General features: G+C 45.7%; 1 protein-coding gene across 1 annotated transcript in view; it reads right to left on the reverse strand.

Annotated features, from left to right (window-relative positions):
* Positions 1 to 12,508, reverse strand: part of HACD3 (3-hydroxyacyl-CoA dehydratase 3) — a 213,139-nt gene that overhangs the window by 21,201 nt on the left and 179,430 nt on the right. The window contains exons 8-10 of the mRNA XM_078683068.1: positions 8,470 to 8,582; positions 8,273 to 8,379; positions 5,461 to 5,592 (exon numbers count right to left, since the gene is read on the reverse strand). Of these exons, the coding sequence (XP_078539194.1) occupies positions 5,461 to 5,592; positions 8,273 to 8,379; positions 8,470 to 8,582 (352 nt within the window). The remainder of the gene's footprint in view (positions 1 to 5,460; positions 5,593 to 8,272; positions 8,380 to 8,469; positions 8,583 to 12,508) is intronic.

Below are 12,508 nucleotides of genomic sequence, written 5' to 3' on the forward strand. Positions count from 1 at the left end.
CATTGCACTGGAGGGCCAGGGAGTGCGCTACTGCAGTGAATACATGCTAAGTACACAGGCATCAATCTGGTCAACCGGGCAGTGCACAATGACCTGCCAGTGACCATGACCAGGCAGCATACTCTATCACCATCCTCCTGAGATCAACAGAAGACATGAAGTAACAAGAGACACTACCAGCAATGGCACATATGTCCAACTGTGGCACAGGCTCCAGCACCTCAACCCATTACTGATCCTTACATTTGTAGCCTGCACTCTTTTTGACCAGTTAAATCCCATAACATTATTTTCATTCTTTATAACAGACACTTCCAAAATGCCACCAAATGCAATCACTATTACTAACTAAAGGGTAATCATCTTTGTCCCACCCATTGTTAAAAAATTAGGGTATCATCTTAGATTTGAGCATAATTCAGCTTACTCTCCATTTGGACAAAGTTCTGCCAAGCTCAGACAGGATGATACCGCAGCAACATGCAATAAAAATGCACCATTCATTTTTAAAAATTGCAAAACTCAGCAAATTAAGCATATTGCATAATGTATGCTAGACTTCGAAAGGGCATTACCGCCAGACAAATATGTGAGTGATCTGACCAGACCTCTTTCTGTATGTGGGGTTCAACTCACAATAAGTGCTCTTCAAATCAGTATCTAACTTCGTGAATCACCATGCAAGAGCTAATGTGGAGGCTACCATCAACAGAATAGCGTCAAGCCTGGGAGACACCTGGCTTTCCACAGGGAAATTTAAAACAGAAACAAGAACGTGTGTACCTTCGCCCCGTCCTATTTAAATGCTTTTAAGAGGGAAGACACTGTTGTTATGCATTTACATTTCTAGCATTATCAAACCTTCCCCTGAAGCATTACAATGAACATTGGTAGTCAAACATACTAGATTGCTTCGTAAGATACTTAACTAAATGTGATTTGTCTTGTTTCATATTCATTTCAAATGCTAGATAATATACATAACCAAAATGTATACATATGGAATACACAATTCTGGTTTTGCTAGTATTTGCATTAAACCTACATAACACATACTTACATCTCTGTAAGCCTCTCTGCAATAAAACGACATTATTCACTCATTTGAAGGTATTAAACTACTTTATGACGATAGCCAGGTTCTCACTTGGCTCTACTGAACTTGCATGTCTCTAAAACAAGCCTCGGGGTGCACCAAGCATCCCTCCAAGACATTGCATAAGCAAATCTCCTAGTCTCAACATAGACAGACTACTACCCAAGTTTACATACAAAAATAACCTAAACTGCCAGTAGACAATGGGAAACATGTACACGTTTGGGATCTCATTAAGTAGAAAATTATGAGAACTGGAATGCCCACTACGATAGGGTACCACAGTGGTATTGAAAATATTACTTGTAAGGAGGGTGCATCTTGTTGTGGGTATGGAGGTAGTAGATACAGGCGGGATCGGAGTTAATTTCTAATATAACAATCTGGGTATATGGAAGGGAGCACGCGGGCCTGTGCCACTCATAGGATGAGCACGAGTTGATTCGGCTATTTTCGAATGACTTCTTCTAGAGAAATGTTGGGGTATTATAACTACTCTACGTTTATGTGCAACCCGGGAATGATAGAAGAATCAGCGAAACCAATAGGCTTGCAAAGAGCAGATCTTCGCCCCTCAAACTTCCCCGCCTTTGACTAAGGCAGTGATAGCAGCGGACAAGGCAGTGTGGACACCAAGTAATATACTTCGGACGGTTGAGCTCGGTACAGGCTAAAGGCTCAAGACGATACGTGAAAAGGTGCAAGTAGTGGTTTATGAAGCTAGTCAATTATGTAACTCAAGTAATGTGCTTTTCTTTCTTGTGCCTTCTTTATTTACTTGCGCCCCGAAGATCCAGGTTCAGTGTACAGCAAACGGCCCAGGGCTGCAGCTCTTCCTCAGCTGCTGCTGGCTTTTAACTTTACAAAAGATTTATTTTGCAGCAAAAGTGAAAAGCCAGCAGCAGCGAATGAAGAGCTACAGCCGTGGGCCTGACACATTATAAAATATAATTTTTTAGCATATTGAGAGGTCAATACTTTGGAGACAAATATGTCATGATTATTAGAATCTAAAGTGAATGTAATTACTTACTGGGACCGCCTTAATTAATCTGAGATGGAGGCCTGCTGCGCCACACGCTCCTTACTTCTGTCACCGGCTGATGATTGGCCTGCAGCTGCGCAGTATGCTGGGTGGGCGCGGTTGAAAACAATGAATTTTAGGTGAATCTGGACACACTAGAAGATTCGCCACAGAGGGATGGGGGCGGGCTATTAATACATTTTGTAATCGTTCATTGGTAGCGCATGAACGAATGTTAAATGAGGTGTGACAGTGACGCTGTGACGGAGACCTACGCTGAGGCAGGGATCCAGGCAGCTTTCCTTTCTGGCGGTAATTATCTTGCTTGTAAAAAGTCGTAATTAAAATATTTTACCAGCGCGCAGTCACGTTTGATGTCAGCTCTTTACCGGGGAGGCTGGGATCCTACTCTGAGCTTAATGAGCAGCGTGCAGCCAACTTTTACTCATATTGCTTCTAGAGTAGAGACTAGAGTGTAGACCCGGCCCTGACCAATAATTGCCGGTGCTAAGCACCGGAAAGCTCCGGCACAAATTAAGCTCTGGCTGGACATCGTTACTTCCACTACATTGTGGTCCTCATCTTGGACCCATAGTAAGTCCAGCATTATCTTAGCGCACTGCATTACTGCATAGCATAGAATGGCTGTCACGTCCTGCACTCCACCTGCATATAAATGTGCACCGTATATATACTCCACTGTCCATGTCCAGCATGACTTCACTTTTACACAATAGCTCAGCTTAAGTTCAGCTATGGCTCACTAGGGCAGGACGAGTCTGGGTCTCTAGTATGTGATGTATCACCTCCTATCACCTCCACATCACCTATAACTTGGTTACTAAATTTGAGACCCATCCTCCCACCCCTAACTCCTTTCCTCTTCTTTTTCTCCTTTCCCCCCCCCTTCACTTTCCTACCCCACTTCCCTGCCTTTTTTTTTTTTTTAAGGCATCCTGATTTACTTGTCCTGATGATGATCCCATAACCGCTGTTGGGGATCGAACGTCATCAACCACATCTTAACTCCAACTTTTATTTATGACTGATGTGGAGTACAAGATGTTCTTTTAATTGTGACTTCTGTAATTTTTATTTCACTAAAAGTCACCTTGCAATTATATGCCTGAGTTCAGGAAATCTGTTGATTTCCAGAACCCCGTCACTTCTTGCTAATTTTATGATACTATATAGTGCCTCATGTTTATCGAATATGTAAATAAATACAATACGTTCCATTTGGCCAGTAATATACCCAACTCTGATTGTAGTTTAGTGGTTATTGTTTTGTATTTTCCTTGATAGGGACCGCTGTCTCTAATAATATACTGCTACCCTTGGTCCCTCCTGACTTACAGGGTTCCCTTGTCCTTTGTTCACACACTTATCACGGTGGCTGACATACAGGTGTGAACTTCTAGTAACACCCATGGTCTGTGTTGTGGGGCTATCAGTTTGGAGTGGTTCCTGCTGTAACAGACTGCTTTCTGGAGAAGGGGCAGGGCAAAGGAGGGGGCACATCAAAAGGAAGCACACCACCAACAAACTTCAAAGACTCAGACTCTAAATCACATTTGGTGCCTGGAAGTAGGCCAAAGGAAAGGTAGCTCGAGGCCTCCAAAATTGTCAACAGTAAAGCAGCAATTTGGGCTGTGCTAGGAGAAGAAGCTCTGCAAGACTTCTGCCTGTTACTACAATGGGGGCTAAGGCCTGCAGATCTCCAAGCTGGGGATACCACCCTGGAAAATGCTTGCCAAGATCAGTGTGCTCTGTAAGAGAGAGGAAAGCACTAGCTAGGGCAGTCGATCTCAAATCTGGGGAACCAGGTTCGAGTCTCAGCAATGAAGCTCAACATCCTGTGATTCTGGGCAAATCACTTATTCGCCCTGTGCCTAAAAAAAATGAATAGTATCCTTGTATGAAGTAACTGGTGCTCATGTAAAGCACTCTGTTACCTGATACCTTCAGGTCAAGTTCTACCTACCAAAAAAAGAAATTCCGGGGGACTTCCAGCGGAGGAGAGAAGAGGCCTGTGTGGTTACCTGTGTGGGTCGAACCCCTAACTAAGGATTGGAACCAGAGCAATCAAGCTACCCCCCCTGTGGGAAGGATCAGAGGAACTTACCGTCTAACCAGAAGAAGCGCCAGCGACATCCAACTGCTGCACCTGCAGAGCCACAAGTGCTACTCATCAACTTCAGCAGCTACAACTCTCCACGGCATCTGCGAGTGAAACTCTCCCAGAGGAGTCAGTTGCGCCATCCCTGCAGGAGCCTGAAGGCCCCAGGGTAACTTTTCTGCCACATAGCACTTTTGACTTCTAAAGGAGTTAGAGTGGGAGTTCTGAGACTACGTCCGTTGTTGAACGTACTTTGAGTTGTGAGCCTGTGTTCACCCCCTTGCATCTTCCTCCTACCCCCGAGCAGGCTCGGAATGGTTTAGCCACGCTACTACTGAGAGTCAAGTGGTGAAGGGGTACTTGACACAGTTGCTTAGGATCCATAGAAAGTCGGATCGTGGGTCATCAGTTGTAAAAGGCCTCAACCCTCGCGGTTAAGCCCAGTAGCTTCAGCTTGCCCTGTGGCCTCCTAAAACAGGTTCTAACACCAACATTTCTTACAAGTTGATAGAAGGCTCAACAGTGTCCAAACCACAACTTTAGAGAGCCAACAAAGGACTGGGAATGAACACAAATTCTGCATTATCTGAAAATACAAGACCGTCCCCGTCATTCCACCAACTCATGAGACCTAAAAACAACTCATGTTCCTGCAAGTTCCACACTCACACAACCTATCGACCCTTGCAGACACACAAATTAGGGAGATTTCAAGTACATTTCATGTGGTTAGTTTCCTCCATGGAAAGCAGCACATCACAACAGGATTTTCGCTTTATGACCAGCAGCAATATCTCCTAGGTTCGTTTTTAGTTCTGCTGCATCTCCTGCCAATATCTTTTCTTACTACATAACTTCCTTGCAATTAAATGAATGAACCCTTTAGCCCTCATGCAGGCATATGCCAGGTTAATTTAAATGGGCACAGGAGGATTTGCTTGGAATTAGTTACTGGTCACAGAACACATAGTACTAGTCTGCGGAGTCAAAAGGGTTAGTAGTGCTGCTTCACCATTCATGATGTTGAATGTCATTAACCCACACTCTGAGGCAAAGACAGTGGAGACAAACAAGCCTGTCTGCAGTGTCTACATTGCTACCTGGAGAGCACATCCTAATTTAATAAGATTTGCATGTTTGATCATTGGTCTGTTCCATGGCACAACCTCAAATGGCAGGCACACAAGACACAGCAATTTGTATACCAAACAAAGGGCTTACCAAAAAAGGTTATAAACACATAGATGGTCAGGAAAAACGAGAAGCTGATGGAAAAGTTCAGTGAGTTTGGTAAACTGATGCTGAACCTCCCAGTCTCATTGAAGATCGGGATAGCTTGAATCACGGCAACAACTGTGAATAGAAGAAGATTGTTAAAAAGTTGCAGAGAATATAACACAGGGTTTGATTTACGATAACCGCCACATAAAAGATGAAAAACACGGTCTCTATTGAAAAATGGTTGAATAGCCTATTAATGTACCTATACATCGGAGCTGCTGTGCAACATGCCTTGAAGTAAATTAAAGAAAAAAATGCTATGACGCAGTCAGCGCTGGCCAGTTATAGCTTCTTCTTTTTACTTTAAGACATGCTGCACAGCAGCCCATGCATCTGTACATGTCTAAAAACACACCGACAAAGCCAATAACTCTCTCGTAGGCGAAGGTTATTTGCTTTGCCAATGCTTCATTTTGTAAGAGGTGAACTAGGCTATTCTCACACAAAGACTCCAGTGTAATATAAGCCCAAAGGGCATGCATACCTTTGGATTTGGAAATTTCAAATAAAGATGCTCTATAAGCGATCAGAGATCCATTCCTTCCCTGTGCACCAGGACACTCCTTTCAAGTGAGTGAGGTGTGGAATACTGGCTTTAAACATTTTAGTTAACCCCTTCGACGCTCATGACGAGCTGGGCTCGTCATGCAGTAGCCTCCCAGCACGCTCATGACGAGCCCAGCTCGTCATGAATAATGGGTTTTTAAAAAACTCAGCGCAGGAGCGGACCTCATCGAGCACCGATGTGGTTAAGAAGCAGTAAACCCATTATTACATACTTGTAGAGGATGAAGTATTATTGGGCGAGGAGGGGTCCCAGGGTCGGGTCGCCAACGATCGGTGTGCCCTCTCAACTACAAGGAACGTCGAGAAGGCCTCTCTGCCAAACAATGTTATGAGGAGGTGCTCAACATATTCTTCCATCTTACCGGTGGCTGTCGATTCCGGCACACCTAGGATACGTAGGTTATTCCACTGTGAGCGTGATTCTAAGTCCTCATTTTTGGCCGCTATTACCTTTAGGACCCACTCCATTTCGAGCGTGGCTCCGCATCGCAGGCTCCAAGGTCCAATACTTCGCAGGCAAGTAATGAGGGAGCCGGTTCTTTCCTGCCAATCCCACAGGCCCCCGTGGCGCCAGATACAACAGTCTACGGGGCCGCGTTGCGTGATCTCCAAGCGGCCCGCTCGGGTCCGAGGCGGGGGTGGACCCCTCGCAGAATGAGGAAAGAAGGAGGATGGCGCAGGTCGGCGGGGTCGCAGAGGCGGGTCTTCCCCCTGTTCAGGCCAGTCCTTTTGTCGAGGGTACGTGCTACGACAATGGGCCTCAGTATTCAATCGCGGTCGCAATGTGGCTGCATTCCAGAGGTCCCCTCAGCCTCCAACACGAATGGCTCCAGTAGGCAAAGGCAGTGGGGCCAGACCGCCGGGTCCGCGGCACAGCGTCAGGGTGTTTGGCAATTTGTCAGTTACTATTCTCCGCAGCAGCCCGCGCCGCCTCTACGCCAGACAGCAGGCCAGCGTGTGGTGAGGTGCTATGGTAGTACTGGAGCAGCAGGGTCAAACCGCATAGTCAGGCCTCGCGAGGCTTTCGGGGGCAGCGCTTCACTTACAGGTCGGCGGTCACAGGGCCCCACCTACAGCAAATGGCAGCCAGGGGGCTCGGGTGAGAGCCAGGGGTCGCGCTGCTCACCTGCCACCTTCTGCCGCCAGGGCACCCCTGGGGCTCCGGCAGACTGGCTCCCTCCAGGCCGCATCATGGGGTCAGCAGGGCTGTGGCGTCTCAAGTGAGGAACACAAGTCCAGCGACCAGGGGTTGGATCAGCACAATTGCAGCCAGTTGTCCACTCCACTCCGGAGGGGCCCCCTCTCCAGGCGAGCCCAGCGGTATCGCGGCTGCTGGCAACGAGTCTGATCCGCCCACAGCAACACCGCCCCGCCCGGTGCATCCGGGCAGCGCCGTCGCTATTTTGCAATGTTCGGCCGCTGGAACAAAATCTTAATAGCAGCGCTTTCCAGGCGATTTCTTAGGTGCCAGAAGCATTGGCAAGTAGCTTTGCGATCACTGCCGTCCGGTAGCGGCTTCTGGTGCTGGATTATGTTCAAGATGAGGAGGATATTAGACGGACGAAGGCCCGAACTACAAGAGCCTCACGCAAGTGCAGCCATCTTGCTTGGCGCCCTCTAGCGCCCCCAGCATGTGACAAGACTTCTATGTGCTTCAAAAGACAAATAGCATTGTATGTTGGATCTTGGATCTCAAATACTACAGCACACAACATATTCTAAAGCGGCCATACACAGCATTTCACCTGAAGATAAGGCCTACAGCGAGCAGACATGCCTAATTCACAGAACTGCTAATTCATTCTGAAACGGACGCAAAACAGAAGCTAAATCTGAAATATTATAACAGACGATTCTGACCCTGTATCTATTCCCTTGTACATAGACTGCTACCTATGTCAAAGTGCTAGAGAAGACACACAAAAACGGCCTCTATCTAACACCCTAAACTGCAACACCACGTATCTGACTTGGAATCCAAGAGTAGATATGCCAACGGTCAGCGTCAGAGGAATTACTGCTCTGTTGGATATTCAATTCTGGAGAGAGTACCATGCCGATTTATTGTGGTTTCAAAGATTTTCATGCAACCAATGAAGTATCGTACAGATGAGTTCCCAAGATCTTTATGCAACTAATGAAGGAATATTCAGAACCAACATAAAAAATAAATGTTTAAGCCTACCTTCTGCTAACCCTCCTAAGGGATAGAGAGGGATCCAGACTGTATATCTGAGCCATGTGAGCAACTTCCATTCTGTGTCTATGGAGGACAGCATGTAGAAGGGGTACCTGGTATAAGCAAAGAAAAGTGTGCTCAGAAGTCTTTACAGTGCATGGTAATTACACTTTGCAGTCATACAACATTACCGCCACACTTACCTGAAAATTTCCACTGAACTCCAAGCATAGAATACAAAGAAGACCACTGCCCTGCTCTGCATCTCCTCCAAGGTTCCAAAAATTACAAATAGAACCAGATTTCTCCCACACACCTAAAAGACAAAGGATAAAAACCTCAAGATGGTTTACTGAGGGATGTTGAAAATACGGAATACCAACTTAAATTTCCTGGGGTATTAAGGAACATCAAACATTCATCTGAAATAAACATACTAATTTCAGTACTTTAATGATAAAAGGCTGAGTCAATCCACAAAAAATCAACCTGTGACTAAGGTAACATAATCTCTCCCTTTCTGTTAATTGGCTTCAAGCACAATTTACCTGCATAGCACAAGGATGGCTGAAATGACAAACATAAGATCTCCATGCATGTAATGTTATCTTAAAGAGCATTTTCTGTAACCATCCAAAAGGAGTGCCACAAGTTATCTCCAACCAACCATTTGGACTGCAAGGGCTCGCCAAGCCTTAAGGTGACTTAGGCATGAACTATGCTAGTCACTGGTGGTTCCTTATCTTTGCAACGCCTATTATACATTAAGATGCACTAGAATATATAATTTCTGTTACTCCATTCCACAGTACCACAGTTCTGGGTGTGGGTTAGGCCAGTGTTTCCCATACTGTGGGTCACGACTATCTGGTGGGGCGCAAGCTGATTTTTGTTCGGTTGTGAAAGTCCTAGCCTTAACTAAAGATACCTTTAAATTCTTTGTTAATCTTGCCACATTTTCTGCAGTTCAATGACAGAGGTCAAATGTCAGGTCGTGTCTACTGACAAATTGCAGCTAATTTGTTTTAACATGAGGATTGGTGTTTACAAATTCCTCTCAATTTGCAGTCACAGAAAGAAAAGTTAAGTGAATTATGTGACAATCTTGCTGGGATAAGAGAGAAAGGAGAGACTGTATGATGTCATTTTTGTAACACAGAACAAAATGTAAATACTTGAATTTTCTCTTTCTGATGAAGGGAACATCCTGGCCGTTCTGAAGTCCATGAAATCAGGGTCTCCCACCGATCCGTGCCCGGCGGGAAACACCAAACACATCGGTGTCAAAACATCGCGGTGCTATCGCACCGCGACTTTGACATCGGATGAACGTTTACATCGCATGCCTTTAGTGCGCATGCAACGAGGACGCGAGGCCATTAACATCGCATGTCATTGCAACGCATGGGATGTTAAGGTGCGTTCTCATCGCATGCGTTCTCATCACATTACGGATTTTACTGACATGTGTTGACATGCGTTCTCATTGCATGCGTTCTCATCGCAACGATTACTATAATCGAAATACAAACATTACTGATTTTACTGACAATTGGAATTCAAACATTTCGGATGGGTTATACTGATATGTGGCAAACATTTAGGATGGATTTAACTGATATGTGGGATTAAAAATGCAAAGTAACAACAATTTCGCATTTTATTTCGCACTTTACTGATATATGGGATTACAAATGCAAATTAAGAACGTGCATTATGGCATGACGTATAACTCTCCCGACTTTGGTGCTGTCAAGCAGGGTTCGAGTGTCCTATCAACGGAACTTTTTTATGGGGAAAATTATACTGATATGGGGGATTAAAAATGCAAATTAACAAACATGAAAACAGTTGTGGGATTCAAACATTTAGGATGGATTTAACTGATATGTTGGATTAAAAATGCAAATTAACAACAATTTCGCATTTTACTGATATATGGGATTCAAAATGCAAATTAAGCACTTGCATTGTGGCATGACGTATAACACTCCCGACTTTGGTGCTGTCAAGCAGGGTTCGAGTCTCCTATCAAGGAAACTTTTTTATGGATTTACAGGAAAAATAGATGGATTGATGGGTGTATGGGTGTATGAATGGATGCAGGGATGGATGGATGAATGGATGGGTGTATGGATGCAGGGATGGATGGATGAAGGGATGTATGGGTGGATGGATGGATGCAGGGATGGGTGATGGCGGATGGATTGATGGGTGTATGGATGCAGGGATGGATGGATGGATGGGTGGATGGATGGATGGATGGATGGGTGTATGGATGTATGGATGGGTGTATGGATGGATGGGTGTATGGGTGTATGGATGCAGAGATGGATGGATGGGTGATGGCGGATGGATGTATGGATGCAGGGATGGATGGATGGATGGATGGGTGTATGGATGCAGGGATGGATGGGTGCATGGATGCAGGGATGTATGGGTGGGTGTATGGGTGGATGGATGGATGCAGGGATGGATGGATGGGTGATGGCGGATGGATGGGTGTATGGATGCAGGGATGGATGGGTGTATGGATGCAGGGATGTATGGGTGGGTGTATGGGTGGATGGATGGATGCAGGGATGGATGGATGGGTGTATGGTGGGTAGATGGCTGTATGGTGGGTAGATGGCTGGGTGGAGGGGTGTATGGGTGGATGGATGCATGGGTGCATGTATGGGTGCTGGGTGGATGGAGTGGGTGGGTGGATGGATGAATGTGCGGAAGTAATTTCCGTTGGCAGCAAGAACCCGGCACCTGCAGGAGTTCATGCTGCTTTCAGGCAAGATACACGGGGCCCAAGGTCACCCACACTGGAGTTCATAGCAAGGGGCAAGGATTGCTTGGTGCAGGCCTAGATTTGCCAGCGGTGCTGCCGGCCTTGCAGATGAACTTCCTAAAAATTGGAAAAATGCTACATATTCCCTCTTCATGTTCTTGTCTAATACGACTTGTGCCCGAAAACCCGTTTTAGATACTTCTAAAGATATTTCTTAAACACTATTACGTGGGTCAACTTCTTCAATGACGGAGCAATTGTACGAAGCAGCATTTACTTTATGCATTTGTGGTGAAATAACCCTTTTAAGGATGTTTTTAATTCGCCAGTGCAATTTTGGGTAGTTCAACTGGTGACTTGCAGATTTTTCGTAACAAAAGAGCATTTATTTAATTCAAGAACATATAAAATTACATATTCATGCTTCCAAACTTTAAAGAAGTCCCTATGTTACCTTTCCGTTCTTTTTAATTGTAAAACAAAATGACATGGTGAGAAGTTGGCTGAAGGAAAGCCTGCTGTGCACAAAGGACACTGACGGTGTGCGAAGGAAGCCTTTGCAATCATATTGGCGTCCTAGGGTTCTGCTTGCAAGGACTTTTCATGGGACCAAGTTGAGTTCTCCCACTTACTGGTGCAAGCAAATAATTTGTTTAGGCAGCGCTAACCTAGCCCCGTCTTTCAACAGTAATTGGAAACTGAGAGAAAAAAAAGGTTTTTTACAGTTCTCAATACTTTCATCACAAGCGTGCCAGCAGATAAAACTGAATTGTTTTACTTGGAGGGTGCGAAACAGAAAAAACAAGAGAGTTCAGGTGGTAATCTTTTGGAAAGCTTTTGCTGTAGGGCACAAACATCGCGTTGTCATGTCGCACGATGTAATGTCGGCGATGTGACAGGCGATCCAATTAAAAGGCCGCATTAGCGGCGCAACAACGTGCGATGTTAAAAATGACGGTGTGATGTCCGTTGCAATGTAACAGCCGCGAGGTACATGCGCGCGAAAACTATGTCCGCGATAGACCGTCATACAACCGTGCCCGGCTCGTGTGCTGGGAGGGGTGGAAGAAGCGGTCGGTGCAGAGGTTACTCAGATTATTAACCTCTCCTTTACGACAGCTACAGTTCCGATTTGTTGGAAGCAAGCCAAATTACTGCCGCTCCTAAAGAAATCAGGCTTGGCCCCATCGATTCCATCTAACTACTGACTTATATCCCTGTTACCGGCGCTGGCCAAGGTTTGTGAAAAAATTGCGTTTCGTCAGTTGGACGCCTTTGTAGAGGCCTCCCATGCTTTGCACCCGGCCCAGTCAGGGTGTCGTGCTGCCTATAGCACTGAAGCAGCACTGGTTGAGATGTCAGAGGCTATTAGGGAGTGCCTGGACGGAGGCGGCAGAGCGGCATTGATTTTGTTAGACCTCTCGCCGCCTTCGACACGGGGCCCCATCAGCTTCTTCTCGCCA

The sequence above is a fragment of the Lissotriton helveticus genome, chromosome 3_1 (genome assembly GCF_964261635.1).
Source record: "Lissotriton helveticus chromosome 3_1, aLisHel1.1, whole genome shotgun sequence".
Taxonomy (NCBI): Eukaryota; Metazoa; Chordata; class Amphibia; order Caudata; family Salamandridae; genus Lissotriton; species Lissotriton helveticus.